The 27,115-nt window shown below is 47.8% G+C and overlaps 1 protein-coding gene across 1 annotated transcript in view; it reads right to left on the bottom strand.

Annotated features, from left to right (window-relative positions):
- LOC125629608 (scavenger receptor cysteine-rich domain-containing protein DMBT1-like) overlaps window positions 1-27,115 on the bottom strand; it is a 59,769-nt gene that overhangs the window by 16,697 nt on the left and 15,957 nt on the right. Inside the window, exons 6-8 of the mRNA XM_075127378.1 lie at window positions 24,137-24,451; window positions 20,902-21,216; window positions 6,586-6,900 (exon numbers count right to left, since the gene is read on the bottom strand). Coding sequence (XP_074983479.1) covers window positions 6,586-6,900; window positions 20,902-21,216; window positions 24,137-24,451 — 945 coding nt within the window. The remainder of the gene's footprint in view (window positions 1-6,585; window positions 6,901-20,901; window positions 21,217-24,136; window positions 24,452-27,115) is intronic.

The raw sequence follows: 27,115 nt of genomic DNA, 5'->3' as shown, positions 1-27,115 counted from the left end.
ACTGTGGGAGACAGTGTCAAAAGCTCTGCTAAAGTCAAGAAACAATACATCCACTGCTTTCCCTTCATCCACAGAGCCAGTTATCTTGTCATAGAAGGCAATTAGATTAGTCAGGCATGACTTGCCCTTGGTGAATCCATGCTGATTGTTCCTGATCACTTTCCTCTCCTCTAAGTGCTTCAGAATTGATTCCTTGAGGACCTGCTCCATGATATTTCCAGGGACTGAGGTGAGGCTGACTGGCCTGTAGTTCCCAGGATCCTCCTTCTTCCCTTTTTTAAAGATGGGCACTACATTAGCCTTTTTCCAGTCGTCCGGGACTTCCCCCGATCCCCATGAGTTTTCAAAGATAATGGCCAATGGCTCTGCAATCACAGCCGCCAACTCCTTTACCACTCTCGGATGCAACACAGCCGGCCCCATGGACTTGTGCTCGTCCAGCTTTTCTAAATAGTCCCGAACCACTTCTTTCTCCACAGAGGGCTGGTCACCTCCTCCCCATGTTGTGCTGCCCAGTGCAGTAGTCTGGGAGCTGACCTTGTTCGTGAAGACAGAGGCAAAAAAAGCATTGAGTACATTAGCTTTTTCCACATTCTCTCTCACTGGGTTGCCTCCCTCATTCAGTAAGGGGCCCACACTTTCCTTGACTTTCTTCTTGTTGCTAACATACCTGAAGAAACCCTTCTTGTTACTCTTAACATCTCTTGCTAGCTGCAACTCCAGGTGTGATTTGGCCTTCCTGATTTCACTCCTGCATGCCCAAGCAATATTTTTATACTCTTCCCTGGTCATTTGTCCAATCTTCCACTTCTTGTAAGCTTCTTTTTTGTGTTCAAGATCAGCAAGGAATTCACTCTTAAGCCAAGCTGGTCGCCTGCCATATTTACTGTTCTTTCTACACATCGGGATGGTTTGTCCCTGTAACCTCAATAAAGATTCTTTAAAATACAGCCAGCTCTCCTGGACTCCTTTCCCCCTCATGTTATTCTCCCAGGGGATCCTGCCCATCAATTCCCTGAGGGAGTCAAAGTCTGCTTTTCTGAAGTCCAGGGTCCGTATTCTGCTGCTCTCCTTTTTTCCCTGTGTCAGGATCCTGAACTTGACCATCTCATGGTCACTGCCTCCCAGGTTCCTTGTAAGTACCAGGGTATCTTTAATCATTCCAAATGGTTACAATTAGAGTTAGGTGAAATTTTTCAGCCAGAACATTTTTCACCAAAAAATACAAATTAGAGTTGAAAGAAACATTTTGTAAATTTGTGCTCAATTTGCTGAATTGTTTTGGTAAAAAATAAAAATTAAAAAAAAAATTTTCTATATGTTTCTCTATTTTCTATGTTCTGATTTTTCCATTTGAAACTAACTTTTGTTTCAAATTTTACTCCATTTTCATAACTTTCAAAAATAGGTTAATAAAAAAGCTCAGACATTTCGGGCCTACATGAAATGATTTCTTTTTCCAGAATGGCCAGGGCACTGAAAAATCAGTTATTTACCCAACTCTAGTCAGGACCTCCGTTATGCATTTCCTCTGAAAGACGGCATTGGGCTCAGTACTGACACAGCTATAAGAGCACCATGTGCTCTCACCCACACCACTTCCTGTAGAAGCTGAAATAGTTTACCTTAGAAATAAAATGACATTAAAAAATCCTATGTTAAAAACATTGTTTATGTTGCAAAATCAATGCTATATTAGAAGGCAAGCGACATTAGCGTTATCAGGTCACTCATTGACTGAGATACAGTAGATCCCTCTACATCATCTTCGGTGCCAAGAGGTACTATTGCCAGTCACTCAAATGTCAATACGTCTAACGATCAGATCCCCCACCTCCACAGCCTGTCTTTGTCACCCATCTGTACCCCTCTCTTGCAGCAACCTCCTTGGTTCATAAGAAATTGCCAACCTCCACTCTCTCAGGCAGAGGTCAGGTCTCTTCTAAGGGGTTTGTGCGGTAGCAGGGCTACTAGGAGGGGCAAGGGAGGTAGCTGCACCCCCAATGGCCGTTATGGGTATGTGTGTGTGTTGGGGTGCCTTTTCATACACATTATGCAATTGAGAAAGGAAGGTGTACAACATGAATTTTCACATGGGGCTGGTAGCATGCCTGTCTCATACTCACTTAGAAGAGGTGGCTCCTGTTCTGTGGGGCTGAGCCAGCTTCCTAGTCTGGGTGATGTAACATGGTGTGCAGGGTTATGTGGAACTGTGACCCTGTATGTTGGGTCGCAATGCCAAGAGCAGGAAGCTGGTCCAGCCCAGACAGAAGCCATTGCTTCCAAGTGAGCGGGGGGCAGGCGTGCTATCCAGTCTTAGGTTTCAGAATAGCAGCCGTGTTAGTCTGTATTCTCAAAAAGAAAAGGAGTACTTGTGGCACCTTAGAGACTAACCAATTTATTTCAGCATAAGCTTTCGTGAGCGACAGCTCACTTCCTTGGATGCATGCAGTGGAAAATAGAGGGGGGAGATTTATATACACACAGAACATGAAAAAATGGGTGTTATCATACACGCTATAAGGAGAGTGATCACTTAAGACGAGCTATTTCCCCATGTTTATTTCCCCCACCCCTCACTGCTTCTCGGACGTTCCTGTTAACTGCTGGAAATGGCCCACCTTGATTATCACTACAAAAGGTTTTCTCCCCCCACCCCGCTCTCCTGCTGGTAATAGCTCATCTTAAGTGATCACTCTCCTTACAGTGTGTATGATAAACACCCATTTTTTCATGTTTTGTGTGTATATAAATCTCCCCACTGTATTTTCCACTGAATGCATCCAATGAAGTGAGCTGTAGTTCATGAAAGCTTATGCTCAAATAAATTGGTTAGTCTCTAAGGTGCCACAAGTCCTCCTTTTCTTTTTATCCAGTCTTAGAATCATAGAATATCAGGGTTGGAAGAGACTTCAGGTTATCTAGTCCAACCCCCTGCTCATGGCAGGACCAATCCCCAACTAAATCATCCCAGCCAGGGCTTTGTCAAGCTGGGCCTTAAAAATCTCAAAGGAAGGAGATTCCACCCCTCCCTAGGTAACCCCTTCCAGTGCTTCGCCACCCTCCTAGTGAAATAGTGTTTCCTAATATCCAACCTAGACCTCCCCCACTGCAACTGGAGACCATTGCTCCTTGTTCTGTCATCTGCCACCACTGAGAACAGCCAAACTCCATCCTCTTTGGACCCTGGGACTCCACCCTCCTTGCATCCTAGGACTTCCCCTCTGCACTAAGCTGTGATTAGGGTTGGGGTGCTGGGGTGGAGGGTGCTGCTGTAAGTGGTTGGTGCCCCCTCACCTCTCCTCACAGAGGTGACACTTGCTCTGTGATTTTGTTTAATCTCTTGTCCCTGGGAAGCTGCACAATTCATTTCAGGACAGAAGCATCACATTTTGGTAAGACTTGAAAAAAGATTTTAATAAGAAAAAAGCAGAAATTCAAGCTGAAAAAATTACATGAATAAAAAAAGCAGGAAAATTCTACACAGTTTGATCAATGGAAAATTATACAGAGGAAATTTGGCAACGTTTTCCTAGATGCTCTTATATTTCCTGCAACTTTAGAAGCCTCTCTGTGATGGGATGTTAGATGCGGTGGGATCTGAGTTACTACAGAAAATTCTTTCCTGGGTATCTGGCTGGTGAGTCTTGCCCACATGCTCAGGGTTTAGCTGATCGCCATATTTGGGGTCGGGAAGGAATTTTCCTCCAGGGCAGATTGGAAGAGGCCCTGGGGGTTTTTTGCCTTCCTCTGTAGCATGGGGCACGGGTCACTTGCTGGAGGATTCTCTGCACCTTGAAGTCTTTAGACCACGAGTTGAGGACTTCAATAGCTCAGACATAGGTGAGAGGTTTATTGCAGGAGTGTGTGGGTAAGATTCTGTGGCCTGCGTTGTGCAGGAGGTCGGACTAGATGATCATAATGGTCCCTTCTGACCTTAGTATCTATGAACAGTATTATATCAGTGTGCCACGGCTGACCTTTTCTCAGAGCAAGAAGCTGATCACAAAGAGTTTGCTGACTCATGCTGTATTTTATCTGAACTCAGTATTCTTCTATTGATGATCCAAGGGTGCTACTATGTTCAGATTCTTCACAGTCTGGGTCATGAGAGGTTGTCTTTCACGAACCCAGAACCATTTTCACTTCTTAGTGAATGCAGACTCTAACCTGAAAATAGTATCTTAAATATATTGAATGTGTATATTATATTACAAGTATGTATAAAATATTCTAATCAATTTACTCGCTCTATATCTAGATGCATTAGTATAGCAAGGCTGAGCACCCTTCAGTATGGATAAGATGTTATCCCCTCTTTATTCGTCTAACTGGGCCCAGGGCAAGTATTGACCCATTAGGTTTATGTGCATCCCAATAACCACTAGCAAGATTTGCTGAGTGACAAAACTTACTGCACCACATCGCGTGTAAAACTCAAGCACTTAAAAGCAAAGAACTGAATATCATACATTGACCAGTGGTTTAAGAGTAGAGAGGGAGGAGGTGGCTTCCTGGGTGGGGGCCACTGGCGGATTGTGCAATGGGAGGACAGCACCAAGGAGAACTGTGGTAAACAACCTCACCATGTCTGGGTTGTACATTAAGAGACATTTCTGGGGAAAGAGCCAGAGGAAAAAGAGACAGCACATTTATCCTTCTAACAAGATCCTGCCCAAGCTTTTGAAAACTTTGCAAAACAGATAAGGGCAGTTTGTACACAAACGGTGGCCTTTAGAAAGAGGGAGAACATCAGAGCCAGGAGAATACAGCACCACTGAGTAGTGAGGTTTTGAAAATTCAGTGGTTGGGCAACTTGTCAAGTCTAGACAAACTGGATGCCAATGCTAAGAGTAGGTTTGCAAAGACCAAACACCTCTCCAATTCTGCTGTGAAAACAACACTTCCTGTCTTAGGGCTGGTCTACACTATGGATACTATAACTATGCCATTGTAGCATCCTAATGTGTTTGTATGTGTAGATCAGGCATGAGTTCCCAAAAGTGGGTGCCTGAATCTTCAATAGAGTATCCAAAGGAGGGCCTGTGAAAATTCCCCTCTAAATTGCTGTAATGGGCCTGTCTAAAGAGGAAACCCACTCAGAAGAGTGTGCGTGGACAGGTTCAGGTAGGTACAGGAGCACAATGATGGCTGGGAACAATTTAAAAGGAATCTGTCCCCCAGATAGTTTTTGTATAATTAAATACAGAGATAAATCTTTTAAAAAAATGTGTTCTCTGTTTATCACTTGCACCCTAAACCTGACATCATTTACAAAAGTTTTAATTTCAATACATTTCCCTGAAAAAGCATGGCCAATAAACTACCCTCAGTCTGCACCACACTGACATCAGTGGGAGATGAACCTAGTATTCAGGGAAGGATATGCCTGTTCCAGCGGCGTGTGAAAGAGCAGCTAGAGGGAACTGATTCTGGCACACATTAAAGGCTCATAAGGGACATTATGAGAGAACAGAGGACTGTGCTTACCATTCTTATTGTTTCGTACATTTGCAAAACGTTAAATCAACACACTGGACCAGATTTTTCAACAGAGCTCATTTAGGCTCAGTAATAGGGGGCCAAATTTTCAAAAGAACTCTGCCTGATACAACTCTCTGCTGCTCCAGCTATTCACCTTTCTTGAGCAGAGATTGCCATTTATGCAGAATTGTGTGGTGAAATTTGTGGTATACTCAATGGAGACTAACGTGAAAAACACCGGACTACTCACTTCTGACCGAAAAATGGATTTGAACTCTGCCCTCAGGAGTTGAACGGTTAGTTATCATTCCAATGAAAAAATTCCAGAAGCCATCATGTGACAAGCAGAGTGTTTCTCTTGTGTCACATACAGCTATCTTCTCATTCTACCGCTTCTCTCTTAGTTTTGTACCCAACATTATATTAATTCCCTGTTCAGCACAGCTTTTGAAGGATCCAGAGGTGAGGGACAAAGATGATCAAAGGGATGGAATGCAAGCTGTATGAGCAAAGGCTGAAGGAACTCGATATGTTTAGTTTGGAAAAGAGGAGAGTAAGGGGGGACGTGACAGTGGACTTCAAATACTTGAAAGGCTGCCACAAAAAGATGGAGAAAAATTGTTTTCTCTTGCCACAGAGGGCAGGACAAGAGGCAGAGCGTACAAACTATAGCATAGCACATTTAGATTAAATCTCAGAAAAAAACTTCTTAACTGTAAAAACAGTAGGACAATGGAATATGATGGCTGTCTACGGAGGCTGTCTGTGGAAGCCCCTTTGCTGGACATTTTGAAAAGGAGGCTGGATTCCACTAGATGACCCTTGTGGTCCCTTCTAACCTTGTAATTCTCTGATTTTAAATCACATTATTTTTAGACATTTTCTGATTTTGCGGGCCTGATTCATGATTTTTGAACACGGGTTTGGCAGAGCTGGAAAGTCTGGTTACCATTTCACAGGAATATATAACAAAAGAATTGTGTGACCAGGAAGGAGACTCTTCACTGTCATACTCATTTTATGGATTTTCTGTTAGTTAACACCCCCCTTTTATATAATCCCCCTATTAATTAGATTCAGTAAAACTTTCAAAGAACAGACCTGAGCAGAGAACGCCAGCATCTTCGCTGTGCCCACAGTTATGCTGACCCCATCCTCTGGAGGAACAGTCCTGCAGATAGGATTCACTTCCAGAGCAATTCACATCATCCAGCCAGATCTGCCCTGATCCTTCTCCATAATAAGATGAGCCAGTTGCATTGATAGCGTGTCCACATCCCAATTCTTTGCAAACGACATTGGCATCTGATGTGTCCCAGGAATCATCACAGACTGTCCCCCAGGTGCCATTGTAATGAATCTCCACTCTCCCAGAGCATTGATCTGTCCCATTCACCAGTCTGATCTGTTTGCTTCCTGTAGGGAAAAAATCCAACTTTTAATATCATATTCCTGTGTTCTTCTGACTAATTTGAATGAATTCAAGTCAGCGAGGCCCAATGTTGTTCACCTCTGTCTGCTAAAGGAATTAGCTGAAGAAATCTCAGCCCACTGGTAATAATATTTACAAACTCAGAGATGACAGGAGAGGTCCCAGAAGACTGGAGAAGGGCTAACATAGTGCCCATCATTTAAAAATGGGGGAAAAAGAAATATGGGGAACTATAGACCTGTCAGCCTGACCTCCGTACCTGGGTAGCCACTAAAGCAAAGTATAAAACATTCCATTTGTGAATACCTGCAGGATGAAGGGATGATCATTAGAGCCCAGTATGGATTTACTACAAACAAATGCCAAACCAGTTTGATTTCCTTCTTTGACAGGGTAACTTTTTTGGGCAAAGGGGGAATATGATGCATACAATATACCTGGACTTTAGCAAGTTTTTGTCTCACGTGACAATCTGATAAGTAAGCGGGACAAATGCCAGTTTGGTGGAACTAACAATAAGAGAATACATAATTGGTTAAACAATCATAAACAGAGAGTAACTTTTTAATGGAATGGTGTCAGATTGGAGGGAGGTCTCAAGTAAGGTTCCACAGGGATCTGTTCTGGGCCCAGTGTTCCTTAACACATTAATTCTGTGACCTGGATGTAGGAATATAGAGCATACTGATCAAATTTGCAGATGACACAAAACTGCGGGGGTTGCCAACAATTTGGAGAATTGAGCTAAAATTCAAAAGGATCTAGATAAATTGGAGAACTGGGCTATAGATAACAAAATAAGATTCAGCAAAGACAAATGTAAGGTGCTACAGTTAGGAAAGAAAAACCAAAGGCATAACTACAGAATGGGGGATAACTGTCTTGGCACCAGCACAGCTGTGAAGGATCTGGGAGTTTCTAACCATCAGAGGAGTGAAGTTCTGGAACAGCCTTCTAAGGGGAGCAGTGGGGGCAAAAGACATATCTGGCTTCAAGACTAAGCTCGATAAGTTTATGGAGGCGATGATATGATGGGATAGCCTAATTTTGGCAATTAGTTGATCTTTGACTATTCACGGCAGATATGCCCAATGGCCTGTGATGGGATGTTAGGTGGGGTGGGATCTGAGTTACTACAGAGAATTCTTTCCTGGGTATCTGGCTGGTGAGTCTTGCCCACATGCTCAGGGTTTAGCTGATCGCCATATTTGGGGTCGGGAAGGAATTTTCCCCCAGGGCAGATTGGCAGAGGCCCTGGGGGTTTTTCGCCTTCCTCTGTAGCATGGGGCACGGGTCACTAGCTGGAGGATTCTCTGCACCTTGAAGTCTTTAAACCACGATTTGAGGACTTCAATAGCTCAGACATAGGTCAGGGGTGTGTTACAGGAGTGGGTGGGTGAGATTCTGTGGCCTGCATTGTGCAGGAGGTCAGACTAGACGATCATAATGGTCCCTTCTGACCTTAAAGTCTATGAGTCTATGAGTTGGGGTGGGTCACAACCTCAACATGAGTCAGCAATGCAATGCTATTGCAAAAACAAGCAAATGCAATTTCAGGTTGCATTAATAAAGGCGTAGTATGCGACTCATGGGAGATGATAGTAACACTCTACTTGGTGCTGGTAGAACCTCAGCTGGAGCAGTATGTACAGTTTTGGTCACCAGTGTATAGAAAGGATGTAGAGAAACTGGGAAGGATCCAGAGGCGAGTGACAAAGATGATCAAAGGGATGGAACACAAGCCATATGAGCAAAGCCTGAAGGAACTGGGTATGTTTAGTTTGGAAAAGAGGAGATTTAGGGGGTACATGATAACGATCTTCAAATACTTGAAAGGCTGCCCAAAAAGAGATGGAGAAATATTGCTCTCTTGCAACAGAGGGCAGGACAAGAGTGGGACAGGACAGGCAGGACAACTACAGCATAGCAGAATTAGATTAAATCTCATGAAAAATTTCCTAACTGTAAGAACAGTAGGACAATTGAACAGACTGCCTGGGAGGTTGTGGAATCTTCTTCACCAGAGGTTTCTGAAAGGAGGCTGGATAGCCATCTGTCTCGGATGGTTAGGCAAAACAAATCCTACATCTTGGTGGGGGGTTCAACTAGATGACACATGTAGTTCCTTTTAAGCCTATGTTCTGTGATTCCATGATTTTAAATCATATGATTTTCAGCCAATTTCCTGATTTGGGGGACCTGATTCATGGTTTTTGAACACTTGGTTTGGCAGAGCTGGAAAGTCTGGTTACTATTCTACAGGAATATATGTCAAAAGAATTGTGTGACCAGCAAGGAGACACTCCACTGCCATACTCAGGGTTCTTCTCATTTTATGGCTTCTCTGTTAGTCACCACCCACCTATAAAGCTTTCAAAGAACAGACCTGAGCAGAGAACTCCAGAGAGCATACTAATCAAATTTGCAGATCATACAAAGCTAGAGGGGTTTGCCAACATTTTGAGGTTTGAGCAATAATTCAAAAGGATCTTGGTAAATTGTAGAATTGAGCTAAAGACAACAACACAAAATTCAACAAATAGAAATGTGAGGTGCTAAAGTTAGGGAACAAAATTCAAAAGCATAAATACAGAATGGGGGGAAACCAGCTTGGCAGCAGCACTGCTGAGAAGGATCTGGGAGTTGTGATGGATTGCAGCCTCAACATAGTCAACAATGCAACGTTGCTGGGAAAAAAGGAAATGCAATTTTAGGTTGCTGTGATGAAGCAGAAAAACTGCCAAACTGCAGAGCAGGTGTTAGAGAGCCTTTGGGCCCAGCTAGCCCGACTGTGCTGTACCTGCAGTCAATGCAAGGCCTGGAGGCAGCATGGGGAGAAGAAAGCCTGGCTTAGTTTGGGCTAACTGGTGAAGAAGCAGGAGCTAGCTGTCTCCCCACCTGAAGGGAAAAAGCACTAGCTGGCCAGCCTGGGCAGCCATCTGGGAGTAAGCACGATCTCCCAAACAAAGGTAGACTGTGAAGGAGGTGAGCCTCCAGCACCTTGGGTAACTGAGTGAGCAGACCACAGAGACACTGAGGGTTCACTCTTACCAAATTGCTTCTGTCTGGGACCACAGCTAGGCACCGCCAAAGACCCAAGAGGGAGTCCTACATAAAACAAGCCGCCCAGCAAAATGGACTACAGGGTCCATACTTCAAACTGAACGGAGTGGTAGGAAGTAGCCCAGGACAGTGGATTCTGACTCCCAGCTGGGTTGGCCCCCACCTTCCCCCCTCCATTCAGAGATTCAGCAGCAGTTGGTCCAGCAGATGGTCAGGGGACTATGGCCACACACTCCAGTGGAGCCCCCACTGTGACTGCCGCCCCTATCAGGCTTACCAAGATGGGGCCCGATGATGATCCCGAGGCCTTTCTTGAAACCTTTGAGCCGGTGATCACAGTAGCCCCCTGCCCTGAAACCAGTGGCATGTGGTGCATGGCCCATACTTAACAGGAGTAGCCCAGATGGCGTATTGTGCATTAGACCCTGGTGAGTCCAAAATTATATTTATGTCAAGGCAGCCATTTTCAATGCCTTGGACATCTCAGAAGAGACGTTCTGGCTACGCTTCCCTGGGGAGCAGTGCCCACCAGGAACAAGACCCTGCCAGGTCACCATGGCTGGGGCGGTGGGTGAAGCTTCCATTTAGGGAGCCAGTAGCTTCCCAGACCGCCTCTTCTGCCTGTGGCCCTGCCCATACTCCACCCCTGCTCTGCCCCAAGCCCCACCGCCTGCTCCCTCCCCAGTCTCCCTCCTCTCTTCCCTCCCCCTCCCTGCTCCCCCCTCCCGCTCACCACATGCACGTCTCCTTCCAGCCAAACCCCTGAACCCAGGCAAATGATATTTGAAAATAACCCTCCACTTTTCTGCAATTTCCTTCCAAAGAAAATGGAGCACGTTTTGCACTGTGTGCCAGAGGGTGTGTGTGAAGACTGGACACACAGAAGGTACCTAACTAAAAGCACTACACTTGGGAATAAAAAAAATGTCAGTCACAGGTTTTTTGATATACCCTGACATGCGGGCAGCCTAAAAAAGGCCTTTTCAAGTGCCCCGACCCCTCTCCTTGATCCTGGGGGACGTACAACGGCAAGCAGCAGTTAGAGCTAATTGAGAAAGCTCTGCCCTTTCTTCACAAAGAAACAAGGTGTCAGGCCTCATCCTCAGCTGGCATTTGCACCCTGCCAAGAAGAAAATGGCTGGAATCAGACTGCAAAAGCTGCCACCTCATTTTCACTTCTTCGCACAGCCAAGCTGGAGCCTTCCTGTGTCTATTGTTTTAACAGCAGGAAGCACCTCGGCAATGAATAAGAGCTGCCAAAGGGACATGGCTCCGGGCAGGAAAATAAAGGCTGGCTGCTACTTTAACAATGACACCCGCTCAGCTCACAGAACCAAGGAGGCAAAAAGTCCCACGGAGGCAGCATGGTGGTGCCAGCAATATGCACCAGACCGGCAGACCCTATATCCCCGGGGAGAAGGAACCAAATCCCCAGCCCCATTCTCATGGCCAACAGTCAAATCCCATCCACTGAAAAGAGTTGAGTTATACCCTACCAATGCCTTCTTTCCTCTCCTCCCCACCACCACATCCCTCCTCCCTCGGCCTCCCTTTCTTTTCTCCATACCCCTCTCCCCCGAGCTGAGTGCTCCTCCACCCCACCCATTGTAGAATTTGAACAAGAAACCTAATTGCCCCTGGTCCACAGCTTACCCCTGGGCACGCTCTGAAGGGCTCTGGCCCAGGGGGAGGGGGCTGGGGATCCATTCCTCCTGGCCATTTATTTCTCCTCCTCAGCTGCCCAGTCCTGCTTAGCTGGCCCTGAGGACAGGACAGCATAGGGTGCCTGGTGCCACAAGTGATCCAGCCCTCCCTGCAGCACACTGACTGACAGCACACAGAGCATAAGGCTGGCTGGCCTGCCTGCGTCTTTGCCTAGCCCTCCCTCCTCCTACTTGGAAAAGTGACAATGGGGGCAGGCCCGGTGGGGCCCTGCTTCTGCCCCTTTCTGTGGAGTTGTATGGGAGGAGTCTTGGTCCCATACAGTCCCACACTGAAATTCTCCGGTGATCCAGGAGGAGGGCCTACTGCATGAATAAAGCATAAAGGTTTTGGAATTGTAAAAAGCACTCTGCAAAATTGTAGCACTTTTAAGCACTTTCCATCTGGTAACCTCAAAGCACCTAACCGAAACCCATGAAATTACACAAACTCCTGTGAGGCAGGCAAGTATTATTATTATCCCTGGTTTTGGATGGAGAAACTGAGGCAGAGGCTAATTAAGTCCCCTATCCGCTGCCTTTTTACATCAGTGGAAAGACTCTCCTTGAGATCAAGCCTTAAATGATGGGTCCACTGCCACACTGGAAGTCTGGGATGTGGGGGGAGGGCATAAATAAAATCCCAGATCTTCACACTTCTACCTCTGCTTTCAACACCAAGCCAAAGATGATGCTGGAGCAACTCAGGTAGGGCAAGCGAGGGAGGAGGAAGGCAGGTGGAAATGGAGAGCAGTGAGGGCGGTTGCAGGGGGAGCACAGAGGCAGGGGTGAAAGTAACTTAAATTTCTTACAGGTACTGTCCTATCACAACCCCCCTGGTGGGGGCTCAGGGCAGGGGTGCGGGGAGCTGCCTGGCTGCCAGATCCCCCAGGCTGGCCGGGGCAGAGGGGACCATGCTGCCCGGCCGCCCCAGCACTGGGGCTGGAGCCTGGGGGTGCTGCGGCTGTGCTGCCCAGGGGCTGTGGGTGCCGGCTCAAGCCCACCTGGGGCTGGGGGCTCGAGCCCAGCACCCCGGCGGCCATCCAGCGCTGGGGCTGAGGGCCAAAGGGGGGTGGTGATTTGGGCTCCTGTGCGGGATGGCAGAGGGGGAGGGGGTGGGCCGGCTATGCCCAGCACCGGGACAGGAACTTTACTGGTCAGCTGGCAGCATCCAGAGCCCTGCCCCCAGCCAGCCACTCTCTTACTGGTGCACCGCACCGTGGCGCACGGGCCTACTTTCACCTTTGCACGGAGGAGAGGACAAGGAGAGCAGTGGATGGGGGAAGAAGTTGGGGGCGGGAAGGAAATCCACCTAGCGAGTGGGAGGGAGCCGAGGGCTGGCTGAGTGAATGGGGAGAGGGGGACTGCAATGAGTGAGTGGCAGGGGGCTGAACACGAGCAGGAAGAGGAGAGGCCTCATCTGGAGTACTGTGTCCAGTTTTGGGCCCCACACTACAAGAAGGATGTGGAAAAATTGGAGAGAGTCCAGGGGAGGGCAACAAAAATGATTAGGGGACTGGAACACATGACTTATGAGGAGAGGCTGAGGGAACTGGGATTGTTTAGTCTGCGGAAGAGAAGACTGAGGGGGGATTTGATAGCTGCTTTCAACTACCTGAAAGGGGGTTCCAAAGAGGATGGACCTAGACTGTTCTCAGTGGTAGCGGATGACAGAACAAGGAGTAATGGTCTCAAGTTGCAGTGGGGGAGGTTTAAGTTGGATATTAGGAAAAACTTTTTCACTCGGAGGGTGGTGAAACACTGGAATGCGTTACCTAGGGAGGTAGTGGAATCTCCTGCCTCAGAAGTTTTTAAGGTCAGGCTTGACAAAGCCCTGGCTGGGATGATTTAGTTGGGAATAGGTCCTGCTTTGAGCAGGGGGTTGGACTAGATGACCTCCTGAGGTCCCTTCCAACCCTGATATTCTATGATTCTATGAGGAAGAAGAACCCGGGGAGCAGGTGGACAGGGAAGGGGGCGAGGAGGAAACCCATGCAGCAAGTGGCAGGGAGGAGAGGCTGGGTGGGGAGATGGGAGAATTGTAGCAAGCGCTGCAGGGCAAGGGGAGGACAGGAGGTGCAAGCAGGAGCTGGGTGCATGAGTGGGGGGGAACCCACCGACCAGGCATTCGCAAGGGGAGGGAGACAGACTAAGCAGGGAGGGGACTGTGGTGACCGTGCAGAGCGGCTGGATGGGGGAAACCCCCATCACCACTCCAGGCACTAGCAAGAGGGGGTGTGGGAGGGAGGCTGAGCAGGGAGAGCAGGACTAGGGTGGGGAAGAGGGGAAGGGGAGGAGGACCCCAGTGAGCAGCAGCTGGGCTGGGGGAATGAGGCAGGAAAGGAGGAAACCCCACATAGAGCAATCAGGGGGGAAGCTGAGCAAAGACAGGGGGACTCCCTGGCTGTGGCTGGGGATGCCAGGAGGAAGCCCATTTAGCCGACCTAAGGAGCAGGACGGGGTCAGGGGCCAGCAGCTGGGGAAGCATACCTGACTTGAAATTTGAGATTGCTTGCCCGTTCAGGGGCAGCTGAGGAGACTATCTGCTACTCAGCCTTCCCAGGCACCCTGAGAACCTGCATGAACCATAAACAAACATCCGAAGTGTGGAAGGCAGGGAGGGGAAGAAGCGGGGCCACCAGGGTCCCAGCTTTTGGCTGCACATCTGTGACACCTGTTTGGGAAGTCAATGCCTTTCCTTGCCTTTGATATGGGCCCCCCAGGCCGGTCACCCAGAAGTTACAGGATGCATGCTGGAGGTGGCTCAAACCCAAAACATGGATGGGGGCTCAGGTAGCCAGCTGCTCCTACCTGAGCAGTTCACCCAGATACTGCCCACTTGGAGAAAGGAGAGGGTGTTATGGCATCTAGAGATCATAGCAGACATCATTCGGCTCACTGAAAATTACCTGGCTGCCAAGACCCCTATAAATGATCCTGCAACATTGGTCTGGGGGAACTTAAAGCCACACACAACCACAGGAGGGAGCAGCCCAGGGAAACCAGGATCTTGAGGCACTCAAATCTGGGGGTATTGCTGGAGCCTGAACTCAGCGGATTCCTAGGGGATGGGACCCCTCAAATACATGGGTGTGGTGCCAGTCACCACAGCCAAGGCCAAGACTGGTATTTCACTTGTGACTGTCCCGGGCACTGGTCCCAAGATTGCCCCTCCATGGAGTGCAGTTTTGGGAAGATCTGGACACTAGGGGGACAAGCTTGACAAGGCAGACCTGCAAAGTTGACCATCCCTGTACAAGTGAATGGATAGAAATTGTGGGGCTTGTTGACTAAGGGTGTGGCCAGATCCTTGGCCAGACCTTGGTGATTCCTAATCCTGGACCAACTTGTGGCTTCATCCTGCTACAATGTGTCGATGGGGATGTGAACCTTATCCGCACATTTAAGTGACTCCAACAGTAGGGAACACAGAGTCCCTGTTGGCTGGCACTGCACCTGTGGCAAATGAGGAGGCAGGTAGCATCCTTTTATGGACACCCAGCCAGTTAGCTATAAAAATCCTTCTCAGTATTTGTACTCTTCTTGCCTTATCTGTAAAGGGTGAAGAAGTCTCACTGAAATGCTTAGGTAAGAGGAAGTGAGTTGGCACCTGGCCAAAAGAGCCAACGGGAAGACTAGCAACTTTCAAATTGGAAAAAAATCTGCCCCTCTGTCGGCTGGTCTTTTGTCTTTTGTCTGAAAGAACCAAGCTAGCAGGTTTGCTGTAAGAAGCTCAGGACCAGGTCTGGAAATTTCCCAGCATCCATACCTAGAATAATTTATGTGGAACTACATAGATGTAAGTAGGGCAGGGAATGTTTAGATAGACGCGAACAAGTTTATCTCTTTATTTTGGCTTGTGAATTCCTCTGTGCTGAACACAGGTACTTCTGTTCTTTTGTAATGGTTAAGCTGAACCCCAGGGAAGCAATTCCTGGTGTTTAATCCTTCCAGTTGCTTTTTAACATCAAGCAGCAGCCCTGATTTTCCAGATGTGTTTTCTTTCTTTCTTTCTTTCTTTCTTTCTTTCTTAAAAATACAAATAATCTTTTTAAGAACATGATTTCATTCCTGTGTCTTAGGAAGAAGAGGGGGTCTGTGCACAGGTTATTCTTTTAGCTACTAAGAGGAACAAAGGATTCCAGGGTCAGCTGGTGACAACAGCTGGTTTCTTTGCGCTTTTCTTTTCTCTGCTCTTCTCCGGACAGGGGGGTGAAAGAGCTTGGGGGTACCCCACAGGAAGGAATTCCCAAGTGAGCCTTCCTGGGCTCTCAGAGGGGTTTTGCATTTGGGTGGCGACAGCAATACTCCAAGGCCAGGAATCTGTAAACTTGGGAGTTTAATATAAGCCTGGAGTGGCAAAGTATTTTTTAAGGACTTTGTGGGGCCCCCCCTTCTGTACTCAAAGTGCCAGAATGGGGAATCAGTCTTGACAGCACCAATGTTTGCCTACCCTGCTATTGTTGGCTGAGGCTGGAACTGTTTTGGGGAGTTGCTAAAGGAGCTTGTGAGACCCCCTTCAGACTGCGGGATCTCCCTGTCTCCAACCACAGGTCCTGCTGAGACCCCAACCCTTGCAGTTGAGTGGGCATCCCATGTATCAAAGATGTTCCAGATTTCTGTGCCTCATGCCTGCAGTGCCAGCCTAAAGCTCCTTAGCCCACAGAGAGCCTCTCCCTCCTGCAAGTAGGTATGCCATTTGGCTGGATTGGAATGGACATTTGGGGGGAGGGATAGCTCAGTGGTTTGAGCATTGGCCTGCTAAACCCAGGGTTGTGAGCTCAATCCTTGAGGGGGCAATTTAGGGATCTGGGGCAAAAAATTGGGGATTGGTCCTGCTTCGAGCAAGGGGTTGGACTAGATGACCTCCTGAGGTCCCTTTCAACCCTGATAGTCTATGATTCTATGATAGTCAACTCCCTGGAGAACAGTGCCTCAGGCGACTAGTTCATTTTAGTTACAGTTGACTATGCAACTAGGTGCCCTGAAGCAGTACCATTCCATTCTGTGAATGCCAAAATGGAGGCCACTGCACTCATGAAAATCTTTGCTTGGATTGGGATGCCATGGGAGATTGCAACAGATCAGGGAATGAACTTTATGCCCCAGATGATCAAGCAACTGTGCTGACTGCTGAAAATCAAGGTTCTCAGGACATCTGTTCAACACCCCCAAACAGATGGTGTGGTGGAAAGATTCAACAGAACACTAAAGAGGATGCCCTGGAAGTTCGTCCTTACAGACGGATATGTGACACTGAGACCAGTTACTCCCTCCTCCCCTGTTCTCCAGGCAAGAAGTCCCCCAGTCCTCCACTGGCTTCTCACCATTTGAGCTGTTATATGGGAGGCAACCCCTTCCCCAGGAGTTGAGGGGAACCATGAAGTGAGAACCCCAATCAATGCTAGAACTAGGAGTAATCGGGGAATCATTCAGAGACTGGAAACGCCCCGTAGTATTGGTCCCCAAGCCTGATTGGACCACCTGGTTTAGTAATGACTTCCAAAAGGTCAACACAGTCTCAAAATTTGATGTGTAATTCATGCCTCGCATTGACAAACTACTTGACAGGGTAGGGGAAACAGAGTACATCACCACCTGGATCTGAAGAAGAAATGTTGGCACACCCCCATCACTACAGAATCCAGAGAAAAGGCAGCTTTCTCCACTTCCTTTGATCCAGCCTTCCCCGCCCCGCCCCGCCCCGCTCCCAATCAGGGGTTGACATACACAGGGCCCTCAGCTGGGGGGAGTGGAGAGGGAGGACCTGGGTTCCCCTACCCTGCAAGCCTTAAAGACTTAGGTTGCTCAACCAATCAGGGGAAGAGAGAGCCAGGCACTCCAACAACCAGGCCAACTGGCCCTCCAAGCCACCTGTTAAAATTCCATTAACAGAGGCACAGCATGCAGATTACAGGAGGTGACAGTAATGCTCTAGCTGCTGCTGGTAGGGCCTCAGTCAGAGCACTATGTACAGTTATGGTCACCAGTGTATAGAAAGGATTTAGAGAAACTGGAAAGGATCCAGAGGTGAGTGACAAACATGGTCAAAGGGATGAAGCGCAAGACATATGAGCAAAGGCTGAAGGAACTGAGTATGTTTAGTTTGGAAAAGAGGAGATTAAGGGGGCACATGACAATGATCTTCAAATACTTGAAAGGCTGCCATAAAAAAGATGAAGAAACATCATTCTCTCTTCCCACAGAGGCAGGACAAGAGGCAGTGGGTTCAAACTGCAGCACCGCAAATTTAGATTAAATCTCAAGAAAAACTTCCTAACCGTAAGAGCAGCAGGACAATGGAACAGAGGCCTCAGGAGGTTGTGGAAGCTCCTTCATGGGAGGTTTTCAAAGGAAGGCTGGATTGCATCTGTCTTGAATTGACCGTGGTAAGTAGGTCAGCTTCAGCTATGCTATTCACGTAGCGGAAGTTGCGTAACTTAGATAGACCCCCTTTGGTAGCGTAGACAAGCCCTAAGACATGGCAGTTGGGTTTGTGGAGGAGGGAATGCAATGGCCATAATATACCTGGACTTTAGCAAGGCTTTTGACACAGTTCTACATGGACATTCTGATAAGTAAGCTGGAGAAATGCCGGCTTGGCAACACTACCACTAGGTGGATACGTAATTGGTTAAACAACCACAAACAAAGGTTGACTATTAATGGAATGATGCCAGATTGGAGGTGTCAAGTGAGGTTCCACAGGGATCTGCTCTGGGTCTGGTGTTATTTAGCATCTTTATTAATGACCTGGATGGAGGAATATAGAGCATACTGATCACATTTGCAGGTAGCACAAAGCTAGGGGGGTTGCCAACACTTTGGTGAATTGAGCTAAAATTCAAAGAGATCCTGATAAATTGGAGAACTGGGCTACAGATTAAAAAAAAGGAAGTCAACAAAGACAAATGTAATATTCTATATTTGGGGGAGAAAAACCAAAGGTACGAAGGTAGAATGGGAGGTAACTGGCTTTGCAGCAGCACTGCTGAGAAGGATTTGGGAGTTGTGGTGGATCACACCCTCAACATGAATCAACACTGTGATGCTGTTGGGAAAAAGGCAAATGCAACTGTAAGTTGCTTGATGAAAAAGAGAAACTGCCAGCCTGCACAGCAAGTGTTAAAGAGAGCCTTTGGGCCCAGCTAGCCCCACCATGCTATATCTGCAGTGTAAGCCAGGCATGGGGGCAGGGGTGAAGAGAGCCTGGCTCAGTTTGGTGCTGACTGGTGAGGAGTCAGGAGCTAGTTGTCTCCCTACTTGAAGGGAAGGAGCAGTAATCGGCCAGCCAGGGTAGCTGACTCAGAATAAGCACTGTCTCCACAACCAAGGGAGACTGTGAAGGAGCCTCCAGCACCTGAAGTAACTTACTGAGTGGAAACCAGAGACGTTGTGGGGTTTGCCCTGCCTGAAGGAGCTGGAGATCGCAGCAAGGCGCTGCCCTAGTCCAAGAGGGAACCCTGCAGGAAACAAGCCATCCAGCAAACTGCACTAGAGGGGCCATTCCTCAAGCTGAACAGACCAGTAGGAGGTAGGCCATGGAAGAGGATTTTGACATCCTGCTGGGAGGGATCCCTCCCTGTTCAGGGGCTGACTTACTGAGGGACCTGGGTTTGGACCCAATGGAGAGGAAGGGCCCTGATCTCAATACCCCTCTAGGCCATAAACACTGAGGCTGCTCAACCAATCAAAGGGCTGAGAGCCAGGCACTCTAACCACTAGGCTGTTCGGCCCTCCAAGCTGCCTGCTACTGCTGCATTAACAGAGGCACAGCATGCAAACCACAGGAGGTGACAGTATTACTCCACTTGGCACTGGTTGGGCCTAAGCTGGAGTACTGTGTCCAGTTATGGTCACCAGTGTATAGAAAGGCTGTAGAGAATCTGTAAAGGATCCAGAGGAGAGCGACAAAGAGGAGCAAAGAAAGAGAATGTAACCCATATGAGAAAAACTGAAGGAACTGGGTATGTTTACTATGGAATAGAGGAGACTCCGTGGGGAAGTGATAGCAGTCTTAAAATACTTGTAAGGCTGTTGTTAGTACGTAGACCTCTTTGTTTGCCTGAGATAGAATTTTGAGTTTGATTTTTTATACTCTTATTTCCTTACTAATATGTGTGAACAAAGACCAAAGACGCTGTGTGTTATATTTCTCACAACCAAATGGGGCTTTTAGCACAATGAGAAAAGATAAGAAATAGAGTTAAAGTGTTACTGGGTATGCTGGGAGTATGTATGAGCATACACTGGAAGGCTGCCTGGCTTCTCTCTCAAGCCAAGATCAAGCAACCAGTTAGGAGGAGCAAGAGCGGGTGGGGAGAGACATAAGAAACATTAAAAGCCAAAGAAAGGCCTGGCGTTGGCCAATACACAACCTCTCTCCCTACCCCTCCAATGGGATACAAAAGAGGTGGGACCAACTCAAGACCTTCCACAATGGAACTCGACCATAAATTGTAAGGGGTGGGACCAACACTATGCATTACAGGTATAATTATGCCTGCTAAGGAAGGGGGAACTGGAACACTGGGACAAAGGCTCTGCAGTGTCAGAGCTATGGATATGCTTGCTTGAAACTAACCCCAATAAATATCGCATTACTGCACTGCGGACTTCCGGTCTTCTGCTTTCTGTCAGCATGACACGAATACATGGAGAAAAATCGTTCTCTCTTGCCACAGAGGGTAGGGCAAGAGGCATGGGTTCAAACTATAGCAGAGCAGATTTAGATTAAATCTCAGGAAAAACTTCCTAAGTTTAACAACAGTAGGACAATGGAACAGACTGCCTAGGGAAGTTATGGAAGCTCCTTCCCTGGATGTTTTCAGAAGGAGGCTACATAGCCATCTCTCTTGGATGGTTTAACCACAACACATCTTTCATCTTGGCAGGGGTCGGACTCAGTGACCCTACTCATCCCTTTTAACACTATGGCACTATGATTTGAGGATTGTATGATTTTAAAACTCTTTATTTTTAACCAATTTCCTGATAATTTAGTCGTAACTCATGATTTTTGAACACTTGGGTTAGGCAGAGCTGGAAAGTCCGGTTACCATTCCAAACGAATATATCTCAAAAGAATTGTGTGACAGGCAAGAAGGTTCTCCACTTTCATACTCAGTTTCTTCTCATTTTATGGCTTCTCTGTTAGTTAACACTGACCTCTTATATTAATGCCCTATTAATTAGATTCAATAAAGCTTTCAAAGAACAGACCTGAGCAGAGAACTCCAGCATCTTCACCATGCCCACAGTTATGCTGACCCCATCCTCTGGAGGAACAGTCCCGAAGATAGGATTCGCTTCCAGAGCAACTCACATCATCCAGCCAGATCCGCCCTGACCCTTGCCCATAATAAGCTGAGGCAAGGACATCAATGGCAGGTCCACATCCCAACTCTTGGCAAACGACGTTGGCATCTGATTTGTCCCAGTAATCATCACAGACTGTCCCCCAGGCTCCACGGTAATGAATCTCCACTCTCCCGGAGCAACGATCTGCCCCATTCACCAGTCTGATCTGTTTGCTTCCTGTAGGAAAAAATGCCAGCTTTTAATATCATATTCCTGTGATCTTCTGACTAATTTGATTGAATTCAAGTCAGTGGTGCCTGATGCTGTTCAGCCGAGGGTACTGAAGGAATCAGCTGAAGAACTCTTGGCACCACTGGCAATAATATTTGCAACTCATGGATGACAGGAGTGGTCCTGGAAGACTGAAGAAGGGCTCATGTAGTGCCCGTCTTTAAAAAGGGAAAAAAGGAGGAGCCAGGGAACTATACACCAATCAGACTGACCTCGTTACCTGGGAGCTACTAGAACAATGTATAAAACATTCAGCTTGTGAATACCTGGAGGATGAAGGGGTGATCACCCAGTATGGATTTACTAAGAACAAACCATGCCAAGCCAGCTTGCTTTTCTTCTTGGACAGGGTAAGTGGTTTGGTGGATAGGGGAATGCGGTGGACGTAATACACCTGGACTTCAGCACGGCTTTTGACACAGTCCCACATGACATTCTGATAAGTAAGCAGGAGAAATGCAGGCTTGGCCGAACTACCATTGAGGGGATGCAGAACTGGCTAAACAACTGCGAATAAAGATTGATTATTAATGGAATAATGTCATATTGGACTGAGGTCTCACGTGAGGGTCCACAGGGATCTGTTCTGGGTGCAGTGTTATTTAACAACTTTATTAATGACCTGGATGTAGGAATAGAGAGCAGACTGATTAAACTGCAGATGACAAAAAGCTAGTGGTGGTTGTGAACACTTTGGAGGATAGAGCTAACGTTCAAAGGAATTTTGATAAATTAGAGAACTGGGCTATAGACAACAAAAAGAAATTCAGCAAAGACAAATGTAAGGTACTCTACTTGGGGGAGAAAACCCAAATGCACAAATAGAGAACGGGGGATAACTGGCTCGGCAGCAGCACTGCTGAGAAGGATCTGGGAGTTGTGGTGCATCACATCCCCAACAGGAATCAGCAATGTGATACTGTTGCAGAAAAAACAAACAAACCCACAAATGTAATTTTAGGTTGCATTAAGAGAGGCATAGCACTCAAGTCATGGGAGGTGATAATACCGCTCTACTCAGCACTGGTTAGGCCTCAGCTGGAGAACTGTGTCCAATTTTCGTCACCAACGTATAGAAAGGATGTAGATTTCAGAGTAGCAGCCGTGTTAGTCTGTATTCGCAAAAAGAACAGGAGGACTTGTGTCACCTTAGAGACTAACAAATTTATTTGAGCATAAGGTTTTGTGAGTTACAGCTCACTTCATCGATGCATCTGTTCTTAAAGGATATAGAGAAACTGGAAAGGGTCCATAGGAGAGCAAAAAAAATGATCAAAGGGATGGAAGGCAAGCAGGGCCGTCCCTACCCACATGCAAAGTACACACCTGCGTGGGGCACCAGGAAATTTGGGGCATCACATTTCCTGGTGCCCTGCACAGCTGCATTGCTGCTCTAGCCCCTGCCTTGCCTCTTCCCGACCCTGCTCCGCCCCAGCCCTGGCCCACTCCAGCCCTTCCCCAAAGCCCCCACCCTGCTCTGCTCCTTCCCCGCCCCTTCGTGCCCCTGCTCCAGCTCCACCGGCCTCTGCCCCTGCTCTTCCCCAGCCCAGGCCCACTCCACCCCTTCCCCAAAGCCCCTGCCCTGCTATACCCCCGCCCTGACCCTTCCCGCCTCTGCGCCAGTGGTGGGAAGCGCTGCGACCTGGCCCAAGCCTGCTCTGCGCCACCGGTGAGTGCTGGGGGTGGTGGTTACCCCTGCCCCCAAAGCCAGCCCTGCCCCCCGTGGAGGCCTGCCCCCCCACACCCATGAGGGGGCTGCGTAGGGCCCCAGAATAGCTAGGGACGGCCCTGAAGGCAACTCATATGAGCCAAAATTGAAGGAACTGGGTATGTTTAGTTTGGAAAAGAGGAGACTAAGGGGGCACATGACAATGATCTTCAAATACTTGAAAGGCTGCCATAAAAAAGATGAAGAAACATCATTCTCTCTTCCCACAGAGGCAGGACAAGAGGCAGTGGGTTCAAACTGCAGCACAGCAAATTTAGATTAAATCTCAAGAAAAACTTCCTAACCGTAAGAGCTGCAGGACAATGGAACAGAGGCCTCAGGAGGTTGTGGAAGCTCCTTCACGGGAGGTTTTCAAAAGAAGGCTGGATTGCATCTGTCTTGAATTGTTTAGAAACAAATCCTTCATCCTGGCACGGGTTAGACTAGATGACCATTTCAGTTCCTTCTTATTATTCTATGATTTTAAATCACATTGTTTTAAACCAATTTCCTGATATTTTTGGGCCTGTCTCCTGATTTTTGAAAACTTGGATACGGCAGTGCGGGAAAGTCTGTTTACCATGCCACAAGAATATATGAATGTTAAAGGCTGTTTTCCCTACAAGCTGAGAGGGAGTTAGCCCAGGTCAGCTAGGGGCACCTGATCCCAACTAAGGGCCTTTTAAAACCCCTCCTCTGAGTAGAGGAAAGGGGAAGAGAGAAACAAGTTGCTGCCAGGCTAGTGGCAGTAGGGAAATAAGCTTCTCCAGGGTGAGGGGCTGTGTTCCTTCCCATAGGGGAAACAGCCAAACCTGAGTGCCTACTAGGTAAGGACTGAGAGCCCAGGGAAAACCAACAGGGCAACACCCTGCACCAGTGAGGAGGCAGCAAAAGGTACCTTACTGGGGTTTTAGTTTATGAGACTGTTCCTTTTTTGTTTGGTGAAGGATCACCCCTTGGGCCAACTGTCAGGGCTACCCTGAAAGTATGGCCAAGGGAACACAGAAGGGGAATGGCAAACCCTGCACAGAGAGGAGCTGATTAACCCCAGGCTCACCATTTCCAGAGGGGAAAGCCATTTTATGGCTTCTCTGTTAACATCAACCTTTTACATTAACCCCTATTAATTAGATTCAATAAAACTTTCAAAGAACAGACCTGAGCAGAGAACTCCAGCATCTTCACCATGCCCACAGTTATGCCGACCCCATCCACCAGAGGAACAGTTCTGAAGATAGGATTCGCTTCCAGAGCAATTCACATCATCCAGCCAGATCTGCCCTGATCCTTCCCCATAATGAGCTGAGCCAGTTGCATTAAGGGCGTGTCCACATCCCAACTCTTGGCAAACGACATTGGCATCTGATGTGTCCCAGTAATCATCACAGACTGTCCCCCAGGTGCCATTGTAATGAATCTCCACTCTCCCGGAACAACGATCTGCCCCATTCACCAGTCTGATCTGTTTGCTTCCTGTAGGAAAAAAATCCCAGCTTTTAATATCATATTCCTGTGATCTTCTGACTAATCTGAATGAATTCAAGTCAGTGGTGCCTGATGCTGTTCAGGCGAGGGTACTGAAGGAATCAGCTGAAGAACTCTTGGCACCACTGGCAATAATATTTGCAACTCATGGATGACAGGAGTGGTCCTGGAAGACTGAAGAAGGGCTCATGTAGTGCCCGTCTTTAAAAAGGGGAAAAAGTAGAAGCCAGGGAACTATACACCAATCAGACTGACCTCGTTACCTGGGAGCTACTAGAACAATGTATAAACATTCAGTTTGTGAATACCTGGAGGATGAAGGGGTGATCACCCAGTATGGATTTACTAAGAACAAACCATGCCAAGCCAGCTTGCTTTTCTTCTTGGACAGGGTAAGTGGTTTGGTGGATGGGGGAATGCGGTGGACGTAATACACCTGGACTTCAGCAAGGCTTTTGACACAGTCCCACATGACATTCTGATAAGTAAGCAGGAGAAATGCAGGCTTGGCCGAACTACCATTGCGTGGATACAGAACTGGCTAAACAACCGCAAATAAAGATTGATTATTAATGGAATAATGTCATATTGGACTGAGGTCTCACGTGAGGGTCCACAGGGATCTGTTCTGGGTGCAGTGTTATTTAACAACTTTATTAATGACCTGGATGTAGGAATAGAGAGCAGACTGATTAAATTGCAGATGACACAAAGCTAGAGGTGGTTGTGAACACTTTGGAGGATAGAGCTAACATTCAAAGGAATTTTGATAAATTAGAGAACTGGGCTATAGACAACAAAAAGAAATTCAGCAAAGACAAATGTAAGGTACTCTACTTGGGGGAGAAAACCCAAATGCACAAATACCGAATGGGGGGATAACTGGCTCGGCAGCAGCACTGCTGAGAAGGATCTGGGAGTTGTGGTGCATCACATCCCCAACAGGAATCAGCAATGTGATACTGTTGCAAAAAAAAACAAACAAACCCCAAATGTAATTTTAGGTTGCATTAAGAGAGGCATAGCACTCAAGTCACGGGAGGTAATAATACCGCTCTACTCAGCACTGGTTAGGCCTCAGCTGGAGAACTGTGTCCAGTTTTGGTCACCAACGTGTAGAAAGGATGTAGATTTCAGAGTAGCAGCCGTGTTAGTCTGTATTCGCAAAAAGAACAGGAGGACTTGTGGCACCTTAGAGACTAACCAATTTATTTGAGCATAAGCTTTTGTGAGTTACAGCTCACTTCATCGATGCATCTGTTCTTAAAGGATGTAGAGAAACTGGAAAGGGTCCATAGGAGAGCAAAAAAAATGATCAAAGGGATGGAAGGCAAGCAGGGCCATCCCTACCCTCATGCAAAGTACACACCTGCGTAGGGCACCAGGAAATTTCGGGCATCACATTTCCTGGTGCCCTGCACAGCTGCATTGCTGCTCTAGCCCCTGCCTTGCCTCTTCCCGCCCCTGCTCCGCCCCAGCCCTGGCCCACTCCAGCCCTTCCCCAAAGCCCCCACCCTGCTCTGCTCCTGCCCCGCCCCTTCCTGCCCCTGCTCCAGCCCCATGGCCCCTGCCCCTGCTCTTCCCCAGCCCCGCCCCCACTCCACCCCTTCCCCAAAGCCCCTGCCGTGCTATGCCCCCGCCCTGACCCTTCCCGCCTCTGCTCCAGCGGTGGGAAGTGCAGCGACCCTGCCCCAGCCTGCTCTGCGCCACTGGTGAGTGCTGGGGGTGGTGGTTCCCCCTGCCCCCAAAGCCAGCCCTGCCCCCCGTGGAGGCCTGCCCCCCCCACCCACGAGGGGACTGCGTAGGGCCCCAGAATAGCTAGGGACGGCCCTGAGGGCAACTCATATGAGCCAAAACTGAAGGAACTGGGTATGTTTAGTTTGGAAAAGAGGAGATTAAGGGGACACATGACAATGATCTTCAAATACTTGAAAGGCTGCCATAAAAAAGATGAAGAAACATCATTCTCTCTTCCCACAGAGGCAGGACAAGAGGCAGTGGGTTCAAACTGCAGCACAGCAAATTTAGATTAAATCTCAAGAAAAAACTTCCTAACCGTAAGAGCAGCAGGACAATGGAACAGAGGCCTCAGGAGGTTGTGGAAGCTCCTCCACGGGAGGTTTTCAAAAGAAGGCTGGATTGCATCTGTCTTGAATTGTTTAGAAACAAATCCTTCATCCTGGCACGGGTAAGACTAGATGACCATTTCAGTTCCTTCTTATGCTATTATTCTATGATTTTAAATCACACTGTTTTTAACCAATTTCCTGATATTTTTGGGCCTGTCTCCTGATTTTTGAAAACTTGGATACGGCAGTGTGGGAAAGTCTGTTTACCATGCCACAAGAATATATGCATGTTAAAGGCTGTTTTCCCTACAAGCTGAGAGGGAGTTAGCCCAGGTCAGGTAGGGGCACCTGATCCCAACTAAGGGCCTTTTAAAACCCCTCCTCTGAGTAGAGGAAAGGGGAAGAGAGAAACAAGTTGCTGCCAGGCTAGTGGCAGTAGGGAAATAAGCTTCTCCAGGGTGAGGGGCTGTGTTCCTTCCCATAGGGGAAACAGCCAAACCTGAGTGCCTACTAGGTAAGGACTGAGAGCCCAGGGAAAACCAACAGGGCAACACCCGGGCCCAGTGAGGAGGCAGCAAAAGGT

This window comes from Caretta caretta, chromosome 4 (genome assembly GCF_965140235.1).
Source record: "Caretta caretta isolate rCarCar2 chromosome 4, rCarCar1.hap1, whole genome shotgun sequence".
Classification (NCBI taxonomy): Eukaryota; Metazoa; Chordata; order Testudines; family Cheloniidae; genus Caretta; species Caretta caretta.
Note: the sequence above shows the minus strand (reverse complement) of the source record. Positions and strands in the feature narration are given on the sequence as shown.